This window comes from Pteronotus mesoamericanus, unplaced genomic scaffold, assembly GCF_021234165.1.
Source record: "Pteronotus mesoamericanus isolate MK-2021 breed Mesoamerican mustached bat unplaced genomic scaffold, CSHL_Meso_final scaffold_1066, whole genome shotgun sequence".
Classification (NCBI taxonomy): Eukaryota; Metazoa; Chordata; class Mammalia; order Chiroptera; family Mormoopidae; genus Pteronotus; species Pteronotus mesoamericanus.
The window spans coordinates 1,995,385-2,020,055 of NW_026555299.1; the positions used below are offsets into that span (position 1 = coordinate 1,995,385).

A 24,671-nucleotide genomic window follows, 5' to 3' on the forward strand; every position below is an offset into this window, starting at 1 on the left:
ATGGAGTTTTTGGCCAACCCAGTATTACCCTCGTTTTGTAAAAGAGGAAACCTAATACTGAAGAGAGGATGAATGGTGATGAGCAGAGTCACATAGAAGGGTAAAAGGGAAACTAGCATCCTGGTTTGTTACGTGTTTTAGCCTTTGGCCCAGTCTCTTTCCTTGAGTCCAGGTACAACATTCTCATGGCTGTTTTTGTTTAAATGGCACTCTACATATACAGATTTTCTTTTCAAAACAAGACGCATGTGAGTCTTTTTAAAAGGTTCTACTAGGGGAATTATTTTAGTCCTGTTTTTATAACCTGCTCCTGTCTCATAATTTTAAGTGGGTTTATGCCAGTTAGGGGAGAACAAAAAGTCACAGAAACAAACTTAAACTGACGATGGGAGTCCCAAAGAGTTGGAACGCAGAGTGTTCAAGCTTCCATACAATTTCTGCAGCAGGTACATGTTATTAAATTAATTTGTTTCATTTGAATTTATTTAATTTGAGCTACACTTTAAGTAGTAAGAAAGTACATCAGTCTACTTAATGTTGAAAATGTTAAGGTTTTGTTTTGTTTTGATGACTTCCTTATTACTAATATGGAACTTTGGCTTTTGGGAAGAAAGCCCCTGAATAAATAAGTGAGCTAGATGCTCAGTGGAAGGTTTCTGGCTGGGGGCAGAGGTGAGCGGTGTCTAAACACCCTGAAATGTGTGCAGAATATGTGTGTATATGTTCATGCACATATGGCATTTGAAGGGGCGGGTAGGGTCCATAGTTCTTCATTATGATCTTAAAGGGCTATGTGATACCCACTCTCTCCAATGGCAAGATCCATGACCTAAATCAATTCCCTTGTTAGCTTTGAGTATAAAGCATTTTATTTTCCCCTCAAATGAAGAAGACTACACATGAACACCTTTTTCAAAACAGTGATTTTGAAAACTAGAAATATTTGCTGAGGATTGTTCTCAAATATATCGTAATTTATACATGGAAAGAGATATGGAGATGATGCTTGCATGCTTGCATTCCGTTGAAAGTTAATAAATTTCACAAGTTATAGTAGGTACAAGTTATAAATTAGTTCCTTTCTGAAACATTAGCCATTCCACAATGATCTTGAGGACTAAGTACTCTAATTATGAAAGCCAAATATGGAAACAAATCTTGAGGGTGGAGCAAAGGAAAAAGTCGTTCAAAGGAGTTCAACTCACCATTAAAATCCAGCCAGCGTGCCAGATTGTAATGATTTAAATCACTAATGAATTCATGTTACTTGAGAGGGATTTTTTTAAACATTAAGTGAAGTAGTAATTTTCTAGTAGTCAAATTTAATGAAAACATTTACTCATGTAAATAGGAGCTTTATTTTTATATATTAGTTTTAGTGTTTTATTTGTTTTTACTAAAAATAGTCACTCCCTTATATTTCTTCATGAAATCTTTCAGAATCACTTCTAGAAATGGCATCATTTTGCCATAAGTATTTTGTTTTCTCCCCCATCTAGTTTTTATAAAGTAGTGCTAACTCTGCCTTAATTTGATTTGGCATCCCTGCAATTGAACATTTGTAAGTATCTTGTATTATGGCCCATCTGGGTTGCCATAGAAACCAAAGACCTCCATCCTCTTCCCTCTAGTTAAAAATGGAATGCAAACAGGGCTTCAAAGTGACGTTTTTCTAGTACGAGTGACAGCCCTGTGAAGTGCAGAACAGAAAGGTTTCTTATTGGTTTTATTCTCCCATGGCCTATGTACCAGTTAACTCTGATGCACACAGCTTTTCTCTTGAAAATCTGGCAAGATACTAATGAATTTTTTAAATGTACACATCAGGGAGAAAAAAAAAGAATGCATTTAATTCTCTTTCTACGCTTTTCTTATATAAAAATGCAGTGTTAGCTAGCAATATTTTTGTTTTCTCCGCTGTGTTATTAGCTAGTCTGTTGGAGCTGTGGGACACGTGGCAGGAACACCAAAGTTACTACAATGGTGGCTTTCATTCTTAGTTTCCTCATGTATTTCTCAGGTCAGGTGAATGTGGATTTATTTCATTAGAACCTATAGGCCCATTGGCTAAGTATAATACATTGCAGTAATTTATTAGAACAGAAATTTTCATGGCCCATCATTGGACTTGATTCTAAAACATCTTAGAGCCCCATTTCTACCACCCTGCTAGCAATAGAATCCTTGACTTGAACTTGGTGGTTTTTCAACTTCCACATACCCTTTGGCTTCTCTACCAAAACAATGCATGACTTCTGTGATATTTCTTCTTCTAAACCAGCCATATTAATAAGTCCTGGCGTGTTCTTTAATTTGTGTTAGCAAAATGTCTGGGTTTTGTGGTTAAGAACTGTTGAACTATTGATATGGCATTACTCAAAGTGTCAATTTCTTATTTAAACATAGGTTTTGAATTTAGAAAATGACACTAATAGTGATCTCTGACTGAAACAAATAATGAAAAACTGGCATAAATGTTTATATCCTAGTAGTAATGTTTCAGAAGGTTGGATTAAAATCATGAAACAATTGTACTCGATGAATTCTTGGTCAGTTTAAAAGTCTATTATTTTTTCAAAGGAATACATTAAAGTATTTAAATAGCATCTACAATTTGACTGTTAGCTAGTTACTGGTAATTACATAGTTTCTTTACTCCCACATCTCAACTAACAGTCATTTTCAGCAATGAATTCAGAAGTGCTGTGAATAGTATCGTATCTTGATCAAGGAGACTCTGCAACTCCCAGGAGAGTATAAGTAAGAGGTAGGGTTCAGCTGTGAGAGAATATACAATAGTTTCCAAATAACACTATATTCCTTGTCATGTAGTGTAGAAGTGAATGATTTGTTTTCATAGTGTAGTGTGGGAAATGACATAGCAGTTTCTTCATGCCAAACAGATTGTTTTCTTTATTAAAGTTTACTGCCTTCTCTTATAATTTGATTGGCGCTATTTGTTTTTTGTTTTGTTTTGTTTTTGCAAGTGTCAAGTAGTTGAGAGGGTTAACAGTCTACCTTCAATTCTTCAGTCAATTTAAAAATTATAATCTTCCCTAGATCATTATGTCCATTTCTCAGTGTCTGTTAAAGACTAGAGCCCTAGCCAGTGTGGCTCACTTGGTTGGACATCATCCTGCAAAGACAAAGGTTGCTGGTTCGATTACTTGTCAGGGAGCATGCTTGGGTTGAGGGTTGTGTTTCTCACATTGTTGATTCTCTCTCTCTCTTTCTCCCTTTCCCTTTTTCTAAAAATAAATAAGTAAAATCTTTAAAAAGAAAAAAGAAAAAAGACTAGAGGTGCTGCTTGTTGTTTAGTAAACATAATATTACTGCCAGCCTTGCTGGAGGTTGTGACTTTGCCTTAGCACAGAGAAATAGGACAGGCATTTCTGTTCACCACTGCTGTGGCTCATCGTTATTACAAAAGTTAAGAAGTTTGTGCACATTGGAGACAGTAGGGCCTTGAACAAAATGAAATATGATGAATTTCTCACCCACTAAGATAGAGAAATTATCATGTAGGTATCAATTCCTCTCTTCCTTGTGCTTTGTCATAACCAGTTATTTGTTGCTAAAAAGCAAACTAATGTTTGAGTCATTCAAATATGTTTCCAGGTATATTTCTGCACATTATCAACATAGTTCTTCTAACCACCAGTCTAGTAACTATGCAGCTCCTTTTAAATAATACATTTTTTTAGTCTTCTATAGATATTTTAAAATTCACTTTCTAAAAATGTGCATTTTCAAGTGCATTTGTTAGAAATAAGATAATTTTACATTCTATTAATATATTCTCAAAAAACAGTCTTCTTAAGTGTAAAGAATAGAGCACAGTGGAAGTATATACATGCCTTTCACTGGGCACATATTTGTTTATTTGTTAAGGGGACTATTATCAGCCACTAGCATGTAAATTTGCCTTACTCCCTTTCTCCAAAGTAATAATTTTTTAATTATTACTGATCACCCATACTTGTTTTGTCTCAAATTTTTTCTTGGATTTAGTATTACTCAAAATGTCCACTCTTCCAGGTTTGATATTGTCTTCTCTTTGTGACTCCACTTTCTGTATTTACTGCTCTCTGCCCTGTGTACATATTTTTAATCTTCCAATAATTTTGCTTGTTAATACTCTATAAGAAATGTTATAATTCTTTTGAATACATATATTCTATCTCTTGAAATAGCTATATGAACTGCTTAAAGAATTTAACTCTTTAATGTTATACCACATCTAATGCAATACTATCTGCTCTCTAAGGATATTCTGTAAATACTGTCTTCAAACCTTATACTGCCCATCACGCTATTCATGACCCTAAAAGCCTTCCAAATCTAAGATGCATGATTAGCAAAGTACATGCAAAACAGCAAACAAATTAATAGTTGCGGGTGATTTCAAAGGATGTTCTGAGAACCTTTTCTACTACTGCTTTAAATCTGTGTGCTAATCACAGAGATGGAAACTCATCTATGAGTAAGTTGCCAGTCTTTAAAACAAAGAAGAGCAGAATGGTTTGTATTTAGAGTTTATGCTCGTGTCCTCCAGGATTCAGTGGTCTGTTTAGCCTCTCCCCACAGTTGTGCGTGCATGTGCCTGGGTAGCAGGCCGATCACTGCCGATCGTACTAAAATGTTCTGATAGGAGCAAGACTGTGCTGCCACCTTCCTCACGAGCCCACTGTTCAGAGATTACCTGTTTGTGCAAGGACTTGTAGTATTTTGCTTTTTTGTACTAGGGCAGTAGAATAAAGGCTGACTCTAGCTGATTAAAGCAGTAGGTTTAGATTCTGGTAAGTGGACCTATCGTTGGTGAGGAAGTTGAAACTGCAGAATGAGTTTGCAGTGTGAGGCAGGTCTGCCCAGCAGCAGGGTGGTCTGCACCGTGAGACAAGCAGCACGTAAACAGATGGCCCGACAGTGAGTCAGAGCCACAGATCCCGAGCAGGTAGATTGGCTTTTGCCTGATTCTTTATGTGGTTAGAAAGTAGAATTTTAATGTCTGCCACTTTTCAAACTGAAAAACAAGTACTTAGTGAAAGAAATTCTATTCATTGGGAAATGAAAAATATGCATTATTAGGCAGAAGAGAAATCTGACTGTCACTGGATCCAGACATTGAAAAACCAACATTTTCGGGAGCTACTTCCTATAGGCATGGCTGGCTTATCTTTTGGTGTGTGATCATTCAACATCATTATGCTGAATGCTTCAGCAGGTAATACGCAGCAAGAAAATAATAAATTGTGCCTTTGATACTGGGTTTTAAAGAATTATGAATTATTTGGTTGCAAGCACAAATCTGACATTTGCATTAAGAAAAAGATTTTTTAAGAGGTTACCCTGGTGGTATCATAAAGGCATACAATAATCAAAGTTTGTTACGGTGTTAAGAAAAATATTAATGGAAAAATCCTTCAGTTTCATACGTAAAGCATAGAAAAAAGGAAGAGTTTAGTAGAATTCCCTGATTTAATCATCCATATTCAAAATGTAAATGTAAACAGTCATTTCTCTGCCAAACACTTTTAGAAGTACTAAGCATCTCATTAATTTTCAGAAACAAGATTCGCTGTAGTTTCATATCTCTAGAAAAGTGTTTTAAATATAACATTTAATGAAGGAAATGCTGTGCCACTTGAGTTCCTATACCTTAATTCTCTGATTGTCAGATTACACTTACCATAGACAAACATCTCAGTGCATACATTTGCCAAAGAAAGCAAGTTTTAGTACCTGTTGACCTTTCTTAGGTCACTGTGATTGGGGATGTGCCCAGAAACACAAACTACCATTCAAACCTTACTCCAAGATGTTGTGAGGGCTGTGAATGCCATTGGTTAACGCAGAAGTATAAATATAGCTACCTTTTGTTTCCCAAATAATCTTATTCAAGATTAATTGTGCCAGCACCTACTTCCCAAATTGGCTTTCATTTTATCTGCTCAAGCATGTAACACCTAGCCTTTGCTCAGGGTAGAGAAAGCACTAATCTACCTTTGTGCATATGGAAAGTAGCATTCCGGGCACTGCATTAAAAGCTCCAGGAGAATGCATTATTAACAGAATAGGTCTCTCTGTCTTCTCTCTCTCTCTCAAAAAGAGAAATTACTTACGTGGCCACTGTCAGGAAGGATAGAGATAGACTCAGTGCTAGTTCTTAACCACTTATCAAAAAAATGAGTTACTGAAAGATCCATAAGGAGAAATACTGTAGCAAGTAAACTGCCTTCACAACATGCAGCCTGCAGACACCGAGATGACCTAATTGTAATATACATCACCCTGTAATTGTATCACTCTGTAAGCTTTAGTAAACTGAATACGTTTCTTATGTGATACTGCATCATCAAAAGTTAGAAAAATAACAGTAAATTTGGTTTTACTATTGTAAAGATTATCAGAAGATTCTCGAATCACTTTTGGGTTAAGCAAGCTCCCATCATCCGTTTGCTGGTTTCCAGCTTTCCGTGTTTGATTTGTTTTTGTCTACACATGTATAATTGAGCTGACTATGTGTGCCAATAAGTAGAGGAGTGGTGGAGCTGCGTTCAGCTTCTGCTTAAGTCTGCAGTATTAAAGTGTTCTTTTTGTTGCATGTGCTGGTGTTGCAGACTCTGTACAGCCTTATCAAATGCAGCCAGTTGGTGCTGCTGGTATGAAAGCACAGGGGAGCTCTCATGTGGAAGGTTAATGGAGTGTAATTATAAAGAAAAATGAACTGCTCAACCAACTCTATTTCACTCTACCTGCACCAAGAGTGACAAGTGTTCTGATCTTTTATAAACCCTGGAGCAGAGGTTTAACCATCTGAAATTATGACAGTATAACTGTCACACAAACAAACACCCTGTGAAGTATAGGTGTGCACCCCTGTGCAGGAATGATTCCTTCCTGTTACAGGGATTCTCTGTTAGGAAAGGACCACCTTCAACCACCAAGAAAAGCTCCTTGTTAAACCTCGTACTTTCACATCACTTCTTTCTTTCCACTCAGTTTGTTCCATTTTCTTTTCCTAACGATGCTTTCTCCCCTCTGATGAGTGGCCAGGCTGACAGCCTGCACACGAGTAGGTCCATTCCACTGTATTCATCAGATGACAAATATCCTTGCTTTCTCCAAGCAGGTCCATCACACAGGCCCTCACAGCCCTCCTTGAATCAGCTGGGTTCTTTTAAAAGGGATGGAAGTAACCGTCTCTTCATTATCAGCATCTAAGCAGAGTAGGCTGTAGGAAGCTCAGGTACTGCCTACCAGGTCTTTCTCTCAGGATCTCTGTGTAGCATGGAGATTACATTTCTAATGGTCTCAAGATGGAGTCAGATTCCTATGTCCTTTGGTTGAAAATGTCACAGGAAATACTTAGTATGGAAAATGCAGCTGGGAGGAACAAGGACAGACAAGGATCAAAGAGACATTCGAAGGGTGTGGTAACTAGACAAATGTGTGCTAGGGGGTGTGTCATGTTGCCAGTGAATGTAGCAGTTGTCCTGCCACTGGAACATTCAAAGGGTAAGCAGAGCTGGATCGCAGACCTGGGTTGATTTAGTGCTTTTGCCAGCTCAGCACAGAGTTGAAATAAGGTGTTTGCAGAGTGATGCACCAACAACAAAACCCCTGACATCTTGTTCTTACCAAGTTTAAAACATAAGCACTCTTGGCGAGGCTGTGCTGCCTACTGCGATAAGTAGATTCAGCATCACATACATTAGGCCTGTGGAGGCTAAGCAGAAGTGATAGCTGTGTCACTTGCGCAGCATCCTTATTGACTGAGCCCTGGTCTTGTGTGATGTGTGGGGGAGGGGCAGCTGGGATTTCTAGTAGCAGCTCTGAAAGCAGAGAGGCTGATTTTAAAGCCTCTCTGCGTGGTTTATAATGTTATTTCCTCAGCCCCTTTTCATATGGGTTTTGATCATCTGTGCTCTATTTTACAAGCAAAATGTATAGTTTTTATGGCAGTAAGATAAGTCTGTTAGTGAATAAAAATTTTAAACCTAGCTTTATATTAGCGGCTGGTAAGTAAAGTTTGCTGTGGTTTCCCCCCTTTAAAAATCCACTGGAACCCAACGTTTTATCAGTTTAAATGTTGCCAGCTTTTATTCCATTTATTAAATTGAAGCCATTGTTCCAGAATTGAAGCTTTTGGCTTGAGGCTGGAAGGTTAGAAACAGAATCTTAAAAATGTCCATCACACTTCATAGAGGAGGAAGCATATCATTCTGCTGGGTTGGCTCCAGAGTGTAGCCCTGCTCAGCTGCCAGGGAGAGTATCTTTGATGACAGAAATACAGTCTCTGGCATTTGGAGCAAGTTACGCAGCTCTGCGCAGTCCCTTGAAGAACATTCCCAGTGCTTCCAAGTGCTCAGAGCAGTTTATAGGAGCTTCGTCTCGGAATGGACATGATGGGTGTCAGTTGTTCCAGACCCATCTCTTGAGGTGTCCCTGCCTCCTCTGTGGCTATCCTGTTTCCTGCCCTGTCTGCACCCTCTGGCTCCTCTCCTGCTTGGCGCCTTCATTTTGTTGCACAAGTTACTCTTCTTCTTGGCTCTCAACAGCCTGTCTTTAGTTCCCAGCTGTTTATTGTATCTAGAGACTGATGTCCAGCAAAGGACACCTCTCTCCCTTTACCCAGCTCCCCACCCCCACATACTCTATATTCAGTCAGTCCACTTGGATGCCACCCAACCTCCTGTCAGCTCCAGAAGAGTTGGCTCAGACAAATGAGCTCCAGCCCTTTGTCCAGTGAACAGAGCTTCATTCAGACTCATTCTCTAGAGTATAGGGACTCCATATACTAATGCCCATTTCACTATTAGGTAACTGCGCAACTTCTGATTGGTCAGCAGCCACCACATGCCTTCATTTCTCTGTCCGAATCAGTGACATGACAGTGACCTTAATCCACCCCACACAATTGTGAGAATCTTATTTGATAACAGGGTGTGAAAATTTGCAACCGTACTTGAACTAAAAAAAAAAAAAAATGCACCATTAGGAAAATATTTGTTTCCTTTTAGGGTTCCATTTAGGGTTCACTCAGAAAATAGAATTCTTGAAAAATTATTAAAAAGTCCATATGTTTATAACATGCATTCCTTTCTTCTTAATCACATGGATGATTTTGAAAAATCTGAGTACTCAGGAACAAGAACCAGAGAAGTGCAGGACAGGTTTCTAGTGTTCTGGTTGAACTCCAGATCTGATGATTACATTTTTGCTTACGAAAATTCCCTGGGCAGCTTCAACAAGGTAGTTTTCCTTTTTCTGACCTCTACAGTGCGGCTGTTTAAACAGCTGCCTTCTCCAGCCCTGGAGACAGCTGCAGTTCAGTGATAGAGAAACTGATTCCAGATCTTACATCCGTGTCGCGCGGCAGGGAGGGCTTTGAATCATCTGTAAGTCCTTTAAACTGTCTTGATAAAGTTGGCACAATTATGGAACATACTGGAATTTTCATTCTTACCTTTCTAATTTATATAGTTACCTGTCTCCCCTGTATCTTCAGATGTTTTATCTTACCATATTCTCCTCAGTACCTGTTGAATATTGTTTTTTATATCTGTACCTCTTCCCACTAAAAGTCACACCCCAGTCTTTTTACAGCGGTAAAATTTTGATCAGCCAGAAAGCCATTTTAATTTTCTGGTTATCTGAAATCCTTTTGACTCACCTCCTATTGTTGAAATTTTTTCGAAGTAATGGTTGATTACTCTCCTAGCAACTACAGTTTAGCAAATGTAATTACTGTCTAGGAATTGAAAACTGGTAGCCCATGGGCTTAGTCTAACTAGCAAAGATATTTTATTTGACTCAAGATGTTAAAAGCAATTTTCACATTAGTGTCTTTATACAGGGCACTCCCTCTCCAGTTGACCTTAGTCCTCATCACCCCTTAATATCTCATAGCTGTCCGGGCCAGCGTTACTCGCATGCATTGCCTGCCCAACCCATTCATGTGAATTTTCCATCCCTAAATGAAACCATTCTTTAATGATTTAGCGTCTTTGTAACGTGTTAGGATCATCATTATGAGCATTAGTTTTCTGTGTACAGTGCTTATTTATAGAGGTAGAAGGTGTGGATCAAGAGACTGTATTTTTGACATTGAAAGATTCATAGAGTTTTAAGCAGAAAATGTTGGAGACTGAGTGAAGAAGCTGAGACTGCCCTGACTGGTGTGGCTCAGTGGATTGAACACCAGCCTGTGAACCAGAGAGTCCGTGGTTCGATTCCCAGCCAGGGCACATGCCTGGGTTGTGGGCCAGGTCCCCAGTAAGGGGCGCGTGAGAGGCAACCACACATTGATGTTTCTCTCCTCTTCCTCCCTTTCCCTCTGTCTAAAAATTAATTAATTAATTAATAAAAAATAAAGCTACAGCTGGAAAGACAAAAAAAAGAAAAAAGATAAAAACAACAAATCATTTTTACTGCGGCCATTCCTTTTTTTCTAAAATCTGGAGGGTATATGGTGTATATGTATGCACATTCGTGTGTGTAAAGACTTGAACAATTTTATTTAGAGATTTGCAAATTTTATTTACTGATTTTCATAGTGAAAAAATTTTTTGCCAATTTTATTTAGTGATTTTCATAGTGAAAAAGATTTTTCACACTTGAGGTTTAATAAAACACTAAAATTTTTAACCAAATGTTTTTCTATTCATTAAGAGATTATTCATGCTTTCTTCTATTTTGCTGATTCTATCTCTTTAATAAAATTTCTGGTACTGACACTTTAAAACAAAAAAGCAAACCTGCTCTGAAATTCTGAAAGATGAGTTCAGGTTTCTTCTGTCTCTGATGGGGAAAATCCAGACTAAATACATCCTCTGTCATGTGTCTTGGAAGATTCAGTCCCTTTAGGAGGGATGAAGTTACCCATCCCTCATCTTGGCAGCCCATGTAGGTGCTAGAATTGTTCCCCCTCTGTGTTGTTTTGTGTGGGGTCTCATCAGGAAGTATGTGTAAAACACTTCATTTTTCTCTTCTAGTGATTGTAGCAAATCCTTCTGTGATAATTAACTGCTGAAATACTGAATTCTTTGTGAAATTAAGAGTTACTCATTCAGTAGGTTTGGAATTTTCAAAAATCTGTGTGTTTGTAGGAGATGAAAAAATTTTGTTTCTAAGACTCAAAAGTGTGTTTTTCAGGATTTTGTTTAAATACTTCCCAATTCAAAATGTCAGTGTTAGTGATTTATAAAACTTATGTGTGTTTGAATGTGAGGAAAATATTTCATTTCACCATAGAATATTTTCTACCTGAATTATCCAGCCTGATATATATATATATATATATATATATATATATATATATATATATGGTATATTATTTTAATACCATTGTGTGTCTTTTTTTCTCTCAAGAAAAACTGCAGAATTGAGGATTGTTAAAAGGTAGCTTCACCTTTGGAAATGATTGATCCATGTCTTAGTATATGTATTCTGTGTAGAACTTGGTTAAATTATCTATTTTATTTGCCTCTTTCAGCATCTGATTCTGTGCTGTGTTTCTGTGAAAAGAGGGTTCCTACTTTATCTCACATTGGACCAGGGCTGGAGGAGGCAAAACAGTCTGTTTTATCTGAGCAGAGTTCCATAAATGATCAGGGTTTTTAGTTTTGTTCCTCTCCCCTCATCCCCTACTTCAGGATCATTACTGTGCTTAAATTGTATTTTCATATCAAACTTGTCAGAGACAGCTACTGTGCAGCCATTTCCAATCATAACTCTTTTGTGAGGAAAACCACAGCAGCTTCAGGGCTGCGCAACGAGAGAATAGTGTGTGGGACAACTGACATTAACAAGGCAGTGCCGCCTTTGAAGTTGTGGGGCAGAGCCATGGCCGGATGAATGACAAGCTGGTGGGGGACGCAGGTCTCTAACAGGTAGTTACAGAGGGGCATGCATTTTGCTGAACTGCACCTGAATTTACAAATTAATAGCCTCTGTGTCATGTCTCATTGTGTGCTACAAACACAATGATTCAGGCACTATTCTATATTAGCAAGTAGCGAAATTACACAGATTGTAAATTATACAGATTGTAAATGTTCTTGTGTTTTTTCTGCTGTCCTCATTACTGTTTCTGGGGTCTTTGCTGGGTTAGGTTACATTTAAATTGGACATCTCTTTTATGCATTTGAAATATAGCCCTGAAACACTATAGAGGTATAGGAAATCTGGGCTATACCTAGATTTCTACACAGGGGAATATTCCTCAATGTGTTTGATTCCTGAGATAAAAAGGCAACAGGTAGCATTCTCTTTCTTAATCCTGTATTTTGGGCAATTCTCCTTTAAAAAATAGTTGGAACTAATTATGTTAAAAATCCAGTGATTGAAATACAATTGACGTTAGAAATAAAAGTCACATTTAAATAGCTGTTGCTCTAAGTTAAATATTCACACTAGACAAATTGTATTATTCATTGGTTATCAGCCCTTATTTTCATGATGCCCTCAACAGCTTCCTAAGCCTTCCTCACCATTAGTTCATTTGATCCTCAGAATTGTTCTGAAGCAAGCAGGACAGTATAGGTTAATTCTTCAAAGAGATGTAGAGAACTTAATTGTAAGCCAACTGGATTCTGCTTTGGCTCCCTTGGTCTTTTATTGTAGAGACATGTATTGCAACTACCATTCCAGCATGCAGTTCTTTTGTTTTAGCCTATCTGTGCATTTTTACTATTTTGCTCTAGCATCTGAATATGTTACCTGTTGAATGTTACACATATCTCTGTGTACAACAGCTATACCTTTTCTTGTTTGGTGCAAGTTAAAGGCAATCCCCAGTTTCTTAAAAGAGTCTCTACGTTTAGGCAGGAGTTTGACTATAGCAGTCCTAGCAGTCTTTTAGAGTCATGCATAAGAGTAGGGGGAAGGTGGGGTTGAGTTTACCTATTAGAGCGTGAATGAACTAAATAAGAAGAATGTAAACTGCATTTCAATCAGGCCATCAAATAAAGGGGCTAATCCCCTTTGGAGATGGAATAGAAATCCCATTCATACAAATAAAAGGTCTGTTTTCCTGTGGAGATGGGAAATAAAACCTATTGATATAAATATATGTGTGTGTGTGTTTTGAAGAGTAAACCCTAAAGAATATTTTTTAATTAAAAAAGTAAGCCAAAGTCTAATCGCTACCATGACATATGCATTCTCCACCATCTGTTAAGCATCCATGTAGAGAATTTTGAACTTTATCGAAAATAAACTCTGATAATTCCAACTGCTGCTGTTCCTTAATTCATTTATATTGTACTGTACAAATTCTATGACACCTTACAGAGCTATAAAATAATTATGTTCCCAACTCACCAAGACTAAACAGATCCTTTTCAGAAGACAACATACGCAGCTCACTGTATAAGATGAGATTGTAGATGCCACTTCTTTCATACAGGTGGCATTTTTAAAGGGCATATCTCTTTTAAAAAGGTTTTAAAAGGTTAGAAGCTATTTACTAATACTCACCCCGAAACTGGATATTAGAGAGTTTGGGGAAAACCTTCTAGTGCCTTACAAAATGAATAAAGCACAATTATTTTTAGCTAAGTATATTTTTATAGCTGCTGCCACCAATATTCCTCCTCCTCTTCTGTCAGAATCCCAGCCTGTGTGTCTCCGTTGGAACATTCCTTTTAGTAACTTCAGTGCATATTCTCTCATTGAATTTCACTTATTGCATTAAGAAGGAGCTTATTTTGAGTTTATTGCTCTTCCCTGTGTTTTACCTCATAAAATGGTGGAATCTTCACTTAATTTACTAGCACATACCTTTTACTTTGGGTTGTAATTTTGTCATTGCCATGCCAGTAACACACACCCTGCTCTTTGGAGGATGATAATTGCATGCAGCCTCCTGAAGACTCATCACGTCTCCTTCCTGCGTCTTCAGCGTTGGTGAATATTGGGGTTATTTACAAAGGCAGTGACTGAATTTCAGTCAAACAATAGAAAGTTTTCGTTGCTTTGAATAAATTCTGACTTAGTCAACAAATGTTAGTTTCTTCACGTTAGTTTTTCTGCATATAAAAATTTTAGTTTCCCCGTTTACCTTTGAGCAGTTGGTGAGTTGGAAGACGTGGAAAAGTTTTTCACTGCATTTTAGGTATGAAGATGGGCAAGATTCGTCCTTGACTTTCTGGATTGGTGAAAAGTTATAAGTCTCTATGAGTGTCTGGTATGAAGGGTGAGGGTTGTATTTTTAGATTGCATGGTTGATTCATGGGGGCGGGGGGAGGGAGATGAATTTTAAGGCAATACTGTGTAAGATGTCTGAGTGGGTGTGGCCCTCTCGTAATTAATATAAAATAGATAATGTCAACTAGAACACAAACAAATGGAGTGACTAGTGACTGGCTGTGTAGAAAAGCAGAGGCTTAACGTGCCGGCATCCAGGAGGGCAGGGCCTTGTGCCTGGAGTTCCTTTCAGGGGAAGCTTTCTAAAATCGGTGTGAGAGTTTGACAGGAAGAAACTGAAGGCCTGACCAGAGGGGTGGGGCTCTCCTTCCATCTCTCCTTCTTTCTTCTGTGCTGACCAGGCCATGGAACTTGGAGTGATTGACTTAAAAGAAAAAGAAGCTAATTTTCTGTTGAATTGGACCTATAAAGTTCTGTATTTTTCTTTGGGATCTGTCTTGTTGTCATGTGAACATATTGATAGTATCACTGAATGTCACAATATTGATCATCGTGACTACCTGTCTCAGAAACTGTGACTTGAAGTGTCAGAGGCTTTGTGAACTCTTCTGCCTGAACAAGCCCTGATGAAGCCCAGTGATACAAATGTCAAGGGACTCTGAGGCTGGGAGTTTCACGCCGGGTGTATGGAGCAGTTCTGGACAGATGGGTGGAAAGGGGTGGCACTAGCCATTTCAGACGCCTGGTACATTGGCCCATTGTTTATAGAAAATATATTAAGGAGAGAAGACGGTAAGTTTTCAACTTTTCTCCCTCGCTTCTGGGTTCATTCTTTCTAGCTTTTTCTCTTTCATTTTCTCCCCTCTTTTACTCTCATTAACTTACTCTGAATGACAAATGACAAAGCTTCAGTTTAAAGTTCTCCTTAATATATGAATGACATTGAAAATACCAAATTGTTTATGCCAGCACAACCTTCACTAATGACTAGCAGAAGTTGATTTCTTTGTTTAAAACACATAATAGTAAAAGTATAGGCTCACTTTCTCTGGAAATGAGATGGTACTTATGAACATTGCCTGGTACTATGCAGCTAAGATTTATGAAAAATTACAGCTTTATCTTCTTGCTGCCACCCAGAACTGGTACTGATTCAGATCAGGGTCCTGCTGGAGTTAATGTGACTTTTGTGCCTGCAAGGATGAACTAGAACAAGACTGGATTGTGGGACTTAGAAAGGCCAGTAAATTTGCTCAGTAACTCACCTTCATTGTGCAGGGCCTCTCTACACCTAAGGAGTACCTCTGCCTCAGAGCTCCCCTGACTTAATTTTTTTTAAAGATGTTTATATATTTTCAGAGATAGAGAATAAAGGAGGGAGAAAGAGGGGGGAGAAACATCAATCTGAGAAACATCACGTGGTTGCCTACCACACACCTCCAACCAGGGACCTGGCCCACAACCCAAGCATGTGCCCTGACTGGGAATCGAACTGGTGACCTTTCGGTTCACAGGCCAGTACTCAATCCACTGAGCCACACCAGCTAGGGCTCCCCTGACTTCAGGTGGTTGATTTTCAAAATGCAGTGATAGATACTTAAGTTGCAGGAGGTATTAGTACTTACCCCAAATCTTGATTTTAAAAAAAATTCACAGACATGCACAAGAACAAGCTTGATATTCCTTTCATCTTCTGGTAAACACAGCAGGGTGTGCAGGGGCTGTGCATTTCTGAGCAGCACTCTGAAATATACCAGACCCTTCTTTCAAAGAAAACTTTACCCAGCTCATATGCTCTGACCCATGTCCAGTCTACACAGCTCTCTTTCTCCTCTGTTTCCCTTTTTTCCCTTCCTCTCAAGGACTAATGTAAGTGTGCAAGCATTTTGAACCCGACTCCCCCACTCCTATCCCCTACAAGTTGCGCAGGCTTTGTTTCAGGCCCCGGGGAGGAACAGTTGTGAATGCGTTGTGACTGACTACTCCCACTTTCCTGATGCTGGTTCTGATTGGTCGTCACCTTGCTCCAGCCGTAGGGCTGCAGAGTACTCTAGTCTGCATCCCTTTCTCGCTCTTTCCCCCACTGTTCCCTTCTGTTGTACACAACACTGGGAGTGGGTTCCGGGCTTTGTCTCTTGCTTGTAGTTTACCCCAGTTAGGCAGTCAGTAGAGAACGCTGTATTTCCTAAGGATGGCTGTAGAGGAGAAAAACACCCTTTCCTTTTGTGCCTTGTACAGTAATTATTTAATTTCCTGTGCTGTTTTTGTTCAAAGTTTATTTTTGGCAGGTGTTAGATTTGTATTGTATGTTTTCCTCTTGGTTTCTCTCCTGATTTGAGCTGGGATTTTTTTTTGGCGGGGGGGGGGGTTGTTTTTTTATTCTGGTTTGTTTTTTTTTTTAAATACAGGTTCTTGGAGTCCCTTTTCCGCCACCGTCCTGTCACACTTTTGCTTGTTTGTTGTTATGTTTGATTAATGCTGATTAATACGTTTTAGAGGGGGACTGAAAGCACCTCTAAATAATTAACAAATTGTTAAATGGCAGTCACCAAGCGATAAAATCTACCTGTGATATACAGCATTAATCCATAGCACCCCTACTATTACTCTCCCTTCTCCTAAACTGTATCAGTTCAATTACTCTGTCATTTATACGTGAGAAATAGGATTTTGAAGATGTGAAAGTTAATTTTTATAAGCATTTGATATTTTTATTAATTTGCATTTTTATTATTCTGCAGATGGTTTCTGTGGAGACATTGGACTCTGCGTCCTTTTTTTTCTTCTTAATGTTTAACTACTGAAGGAAGAAGTGCTAGCAAAGCATAAAGTATAACAGACTTTTCTCCCCCAAATTGGCCTTTATATATTTTCATTGCCTAAAAAAGTCAATAATAAAAATAATAAAAATTCTCTCAAGAATGTATTTTGCAGTGACTTAAAGTTTTTAAAAATCCATTTTATAAGTATTTTAATATTCAAATATGTTAAGCAAGTAGCCTGCAGGTTTGGATTCTTTAGAGAATACGTGCTATGAAGTTGGTTAGAATCATAAGCAGGAATTTGAAAATCAACCTGGCTCTCTAGTTTCACTTAACTCTTTATTTAAAGATCTCTATTCACTTCTTTTTCTCTATTCATAATCTGTATTAGAAAATAGCAATCTATTTTTACCAGAAATAACAAACCTCAGTTGGTGAACTGGCTTGAAAGTGTATGAGAGGGGCGCTGCTTACACCTCTTCAGCCCTGGGAGCAGGAGAGTCAGAATCCGAGTCTGGCCCCAAATGGTTACTATATATTCTCTGAGCCTTTTGCTGGTCTTTGGTTCTATCACTTTATATATCATGTGAAGAGAATGAGAACATTGACTTAGCCACAACTGTAGTTGTGAGGAAAAGTCCTTTCCCTCATGGGACGTACATTCTGTTGAGATGTATTATATAGTAATGAAGGTAATTCAGGTACCCATTTTCCTGGATTTGAACAAGGTCTAGAAAATTCAGCAAACCTTAAATTTTTCATCCATGTAGGTAAGTCCCTACTCTGCCTAAACAAATGAATGTGTTTCTACAGACCCTAGCCCAGCAAAGAAGTCCAGTTCATGAATTACACGTTTCAGTGGTTTAGAACGTCTGGGCCCTGGTGGGGCGGCTCAGCTGGTTAGAGCATCGTCCTGACCCCTGGTCAGGGCACGTACAGCAATCAACCAGTGGGTGCATAAATGGGCACCACAACAAATCAGTGTCTGTCTGTCTGTCTCCCCCCCCAAAAAATCAATACATAGAATGTTTATTGTTTATGTTGCATATTTACGAGATCAACTGTTCTTTGTTTAAAAGCCTATTTAATGTTTGAATCTTGGATAGATACAAGATACTTTTTGATTAATAAAAATCAGTATGGCTGGTATCGATGCTCTCATACAATGCAAGAGGAAGAATGACCAACAATTTGCCAATCTCAGTTCTTGAGTACTTTACATTTAGCAGCTGGTTTGGCACTTGTAAGAACCCTAAGGATATTGTTAGTTGCCTCATTTCACAGGACAGGAAATTGAGTCATAGATAGGCTAAGTAACTTGACCAACATCATATAACTGGTAAATAGCAAAACTGAAATTTGAATTTAGGCACTATGTTTCCAGAGCCGCGCCTTCACTGCTGTGCTATACTACCCTGTCCTTCCAGCCTAGCACTCTAAGCCAGTGATAGTCAAGGAACCTGAGCTCTGCTAAGTGACCTCCATTACCTTTTCTCTTGTGCATGCCTCAGTTTCCCTTTATATATAAAATGTGTCTTATGCCATGGGTTTCTCCTCATTTGTCTAATCTGTAAATTTTCAGTATAACAAGTTTTAGGTTAAAGATGTCAAGAGGCATATAATTGCTGCATATTTCTCTACAGCTGGTAGGACAATATTCTGATAGGTTTTATTTCTTTTTGTTTTCATTTGCTAGAAACGAGTAGTTGAACAACTACGGAAGAACCTGATGGTCAAGCAAGAACAACCAGACAAGTTCCAAATACAGCCATTGCCACAATCTGAAAACAAACTACAAACAGCACAGCAGCAACCACTACAGCAGCTACAGCAACAACAGCAGTACCACCACCACCACGCCCAGTCAGCTGCACCCTCTCCCAATCTGACCGCTTCACAGGTAAAGTGTGGGTGGAGCTCTGCAGGCTGCTTGTTGTAGAGCAGTGCGTTACTGGTCACGCAGAACTGGGCCTTGTCTCAGACTACATTAAGCTCAACTAGCTCTAAAACAAAAGATATTTTGGTTCCTTTTTTTTATATATATTATGTTATAACTAGGATAAGAATCACTTCAAATTCATTTGTAGAAGGAAATAACATTGCTAAGGAGCAGAAATTAAATGATTTACCCCCGGTTCAAAAAGGAGGGAAAGATAGTGACAAAGAAAAATCGCTTCTCTGTGTAAGAACAGAAGTAAAGTCTTATTTTGAATTCCTTGAAATATTTATTTGAGCTTGTCCTAAGAGCCTGTGTAACTTCATCTCTTCTGAAATTGTTTTTCTGGAATTCTCAGCAATTAAGCTTGGAGATATTATAGGATTGGTGCCCTCGGGACCAGGTAGAAAGAGGCATTTAGGAGGGTGGTATGTTTCCATTATTCATAGAAACAAAATATTCATTTCTAAGTCCATATGCATGAGAATATGAATCTGTTCTAATGCACTGAAGGAAATCTGAAACAGAAGCTGCAGGTCAAAACTAGCACTAAGGGGTAGAAGCTTAATAAGATTCTGACTTGGTGTAGCTGTGCAAATGATTTCACTGCAAAGGGCATTGAAATGAGCATATAATGTAAGGACAGTGAGGCAGTCCAGACACACAAAAGGACATATTTGGGGATGACCTTCAGTTAAGAAAATTATTCAAGCTTGATCTTCACACACTTAGATGTAATATGGGCAAAGCTTTTAAAATGGGACAATTAAGCAGTGGTTGTTGATCCTTGGAGGTCACAGACCCCTTTAAGACTCTCTTGAAAGCTCTGGATCCCCTCCCCAGGAAAATACCCATTCACACTTAATGCACTCATCTTTGCACATGATTTAAGGACTTAGATCTTTTGAAACCTGAGTGTGGATATATGTGACCCACCAACACCACGTCTTCCCTGTATCTTTATAGGTTAAGGAAAAGTTATCGTTTACTTGGTTCCTAACTGTTTGTGGACATTGGGCTGGTTCCTAAACTACATTCTGCAAGTGAAGAATGCATTCCTTATAAAAATACTAAAGACAGTTAACATCTAATAGAAGTTACTATAGACTGCTACTCTCCTAAGTGCTTTATGTGTATAATGTACATAATCCTCACCACAGCCCTAATAAGGACAATGCTGTTGTTGTTATTACCATTATTATTATTATCTCTTAAGAAAAAAACTAAGGCGCAGAGAGATTAAGTAATTACCCAAAATCATATAGGTTGTATGTAGTAGAGCCAAGATTTGAACCTAGATGTTCTGGCTGAAAAAGGTATTAATTTACTACTCTTCTACACTGCCGCACAATACCAAAAAAAGAAATGCCAACATTATATAAAATGCCAAAGAAGGAAAAATGAAAAATCCCTGTTGTGAATCAGATAGAGCACCCTACAAAATGTTTATCCTAATCTTCACCCCAAGGTTATTTGGTATGCAAATTTGACTTTTGTAATCCCCTGACCAAAACTTGTACTTCTTCTGAAAGACTGTTTACCAGATTACTTTGTAGGACTTTTAAACAGAGTTGGATTAGGCTGTTCTCTTTCCAAAGTACAGTTTGATCAGAAAGTATTTACATGGAAAGAGTGTGGTAGACTTTATTATTTTCTGGTACGTAGGAATTTTCTCTCTTAACCCTTGGAAACTTTATGTTCAAGTAAAATCTCATGTTATACTAATCAGAGAAAATACTTAAGTAATACTTACAGTAGCTGTTCCCTTCCTGGTATAATCTGAATTATGCACTTCTTTGCGGTGGTGACAGTGAGGACCCTAGGCCTATCCCCAAAACAGTGTTGTGTGGCACCTCTCCATCTGGAGCCCACCTGATATATTTGACTGATCTGGTTGAGCTAGTTTTATATTATTTTGTTTTTTGTAATGCAGATGCTTACCGTTAAAAGCCAAAAGATCCTCTAGGTTTTTGGTTTTTGTTTTTACAGTAAACAATCAAGCATTGTTTATTGAGTACTCTCTATGTGCTAGATGCTAGTATACAAAGAGGTAACAATGGCCCCTGCCTAGAATCTGGTATACTGTAATTATTTTCATTCATCCTGTAAATAGTTACTGAGTTTTTACTATATGCAAGCACTGTGCTAGACAGTGTAGAGGATAGATTCACAAATAAGACAGAATTACTGTCTTCAAGAATTTAAAAGCTTTAGAAAAAGAGAGGAAGATGTAAACAGCTAACAAAGAAGAATGAAGTGAAAGTACCAGTGAAGAGCTGTGAAAATACCAGAGGACAGAGTCATTTTGAGTGGCGGGATCAAGAGTAATTCATAAAGGAGGTGGCATTGGAGCAAGGCCGTGACAGATAAGTGAGAGCTCAGTGATGAGCAGAGGGAAAAAGAGCATCACAGGGGTAGAGAACAATGTGAACAAAATTATGGAGTCAGAAGAGTATGGAGTCAGATCATGCCTGGGATACAGAGAGGAGGCTGGCATGGCTTGGAGCGTGGATTTCAGGAAATCATGGAGAGGGATGTAAAACCATAAAGGTAGGAAGAGGCTAGCTTCTGGAAGGCCCCCAATGCATGACAAAGCTTTAGGGAATTTTGGCAGTTGTAGGGAGTCACTAAAGGTTCATGAGGTCAAGGACAAATGAGAAGTTGTATATGGCATATGTAAAATACTAAGTTCAGAAAGCAGTAACTGTTAGGTAGCAGTCACAGATGGGCAGAGAGGAGAAGGTTTTTCATTCTAAGCCAGGTTAGCAGGTACCAAGGTATGGGGGAGTAGGGGGCCAGTTCCCTTAGTTAACTTCAACTCATGCTTGTGTGTATATTTTGAAGTTTTCTCAATCTACAGGGAAAAAAATGAAAAAATAGAACAGTTGAATGCAGACATACCTTATATTCACAAATGTAAAGAAAGAAAAATAAAATCAAACAGAAAATGAACTCTTATAGACAAAAAGGAAGGGGTCTATTTGTAGTTGTTTGAGTGTATAGCAGTGATCTTCCATTCAAACTTAAACAAAGAAAATAGTCTAAAATAGATGTGGAAGTTAATTAGGACCCATAGTAATGATCCCTCCAAGTTCTGATTTGTACATTGGAGTCAGTATGTTTTCAATCAATACCTCGTGCTTTGTAGGTATACAACAATAATAGTTTAGCAAAAAATAAAAAATAAGTAAAAGGATTTTGCAGTTGGTGCCTCTTGCCATGTATTTCTGTATTATCTTCTAGTTCATGCAGTTTGAGTTTTGTCAAAGTTAAAGAACCCCTTCATGAAATTGTAGGGAAACTGCTATCTGCTCTTCAAGGCAGTCAGACATGGATAGCATCGGCCAGCCGAGGACAGTTTCCTTAAAAAAAATTTTTTCTTTGTCATTGGATACCTTTCCTCTCTGTGTCTTTTTTCCTCCTGCTGGAACAGTTCAGAGGTTTATATTAGGTTGGAATCTCAAAATTCTAGATTTTCTTTGTCACGTGAAGTCTAACACTCCAAGATTGATTTATGTTCCTAATATTTAGAATAGAATGAGCACCAAACCAGGAGTGAAGATTCAGATGATACCTGTGTCGATACCTGGTGTCAATAAGTAGTAAATATATTCTCCAAAAAAGTTTTCCTTGATGCACATAATACTACGTCTTGTGCCTGTGTATACAAATAATTATATAGATGTTAGAATACATGTAGTAAAATTAGCCACAACTGAGTGTATAAAATAGAATAAAAATACTAACCTAAGATATGAACAAGCTTGTTAGGTTTGTGTTTTTTAAGTGTTGCAGTTAATGGTAAGTATGTAATTCAGGTGAGTTTGAGGTTTTACTTAATCCCTTTAGGGTTATTTAAAATAACCTTACCAGAACCAAGGAGGTTTCAAACAAAAGTATATTAACCTCTTCTAAATCGGTGACAACATGCACAACTGTTTTTAAAATCCACATCAGTGAATGCTGCTGATGAGAGTTTTACTTCAATAACCTGTGGTAGTAATTGAATGCCATCTGGTGTGGCTTGCTCACCACTTCAGAAGTTTAGACTGCATTTTAAATGGAAAGATAGAGCCAATATCACCCTGGGTTAAAAACACTTCCTACAAGTAGCTAGATGGTAATGTATAAAGCCAGTCCTTGCTGCTGTACTACACTAACGTTTCTAATGATAAATAGCGTTTAGCTTTTATTTGGTCTTTATCACTGATAGAGAGTAGATGACCTGCTAACCCCTGAAATAAATATGAGTATTCCCCTTTCACTCCCATTTCACATTTGAGGAGACAGTGGCAAGGAGAATAAGCCGTTCCTATGTTGTTGACTTAGAGCAGAGGAAACAAAGATTTGGGTGATTTTGATGACAGGCATTAATCAGAATTGCTGATGAGGCCAGATCATTAATGTTTTGGTTAAAAGAAAAAAAAAAAAAGATGTTAAAGGATTAGGTGATGTATGCAAGTGTGTATGTGTTTTAAGGAAGAAAATGGAAATAAAGAATTGCCTGTAACCAAACTTAGTACACAGGTACTTAGGTAGACACTGAAATAGAAATTCACAAGGGAATTTGTTCAGATCTGGGCGAGTGGGGTCCTTTTCACTGGCCTAGAGCACTGTTGTCCGACGGAACTTTCTGCAGTGTTGGAAATCTCCACCATCCAATTCGGTAGTCACTAGCCGCACGTGGCTGTTCCCCATTTGCAGTGTGGCTAGGTAACTGATGAACTGATGTTTCCATTTAATTTTGTTTTAATGAACTTAATTTAAACAGCTCTAAATGGCTAGTAGCTACCAAAATGGACAGTGCAAGTGCAAAGTAAGAAGGAAAAGGTGGGCTAATATCCAAATCAGAACCAATAAGTTGGACCAGATAAATTTTCATGTTCCTGAAATGTCTGTATCTTGAGTGAGTAACTAGTAACACTAGATAGTTGTGTATGCTGTGTAACTGGCTCCTTTAATTACTCTACTAAATAGTTCAGGGAACTAAAGCTTCAAAGCTCCAAGAGCTCTTACAGAGCATCAGTCAAGTCCTCTCACCTCAGTTCATCCTCTGATCTATAGGGCTTTTTGAAACTCAGGTGTTTGTTTCTACCTTGTCATGTTTCACTGGATCTTTGATCACTACTGCAGCTGTTCTCCAGAGTAAAGATTATAGGTAGTAACTCATATCCCTTTGGTATCACTATATATTTTTTGGTATTTACTATACCGGTTGGTTTTATTATCCATTGTTTGGGATTTACTGCCTCTGAGGCAACAGTTATACTAATCCTCATATGAGGTTCCCTTCCACCTCTGCAGGGTGACACTCAAAAGAATGAAAAGATACTGTCCTTTTAGCCACACCTTTGTGTCACAGAAGGCAAATAATCAGAATTATATGATGGCTTTCTTCCTATTGATGAGGTTGTAGCAGTTAAGGATAGAGATAGTGCTTGCTTCATTGATTTGCAACTTGTACAAAGTTTAAATTAATTGAAAGCAAGCTAAGAATAGGAAAAACCAGAAGAAATAGGTACACTCATATTCTGTATCTATAAACCCACCCCAGCCCTGGTTGGTGTGGCTCAGTGGATTGAGCACCGGCTTGCAAACTGAAAGACTGCCAGTTCAGTTCCTGGTCAGGGCACATGCCTCGATTGCGGGCCAGGTCCCCAGTTGGGTGCCTACGAGAGGCAACTGATTGGTGTTTCTCTCTCTCTGTTTCTCCCTCCCTTCCCTTCTCTCTGAAAAATAAATAAATAAATTCTATTTTAAAATGTGATAATAATTTTTAAAAAATAACCCACCCCATTCATTGTTGAAAACCTTGTACCCAT

General features: G+C 38.3%; 1 protein-coding gene across 11 annotated transcripts in view; it reads left to right on the forward strand.

The window, feature by feature from the left end:
* The window catches only part of PHF21A (PHD finger protein 21A), a 159,915-nt gene that overhangs the window by 104,418 nt on the left and 30,826 nt on the right, over nucleotides 1-24,671 (forward strand). For all 11 annotated transcript variants that reach the window (XM_054587091.1, XM_054587098.1, XM_054587090.1 and 8 more), the window contains one exon: nucleotides 18,610-18,813. In XM_054587091.1, coding sequence (XP_054443066.1) covers nucleotides 18,610-18,813 — 204 coding nt within the window. The remainder of the gene's footprint in view (nucleotides 1-18,609; nucleotides 18,814-24,671) is intronic.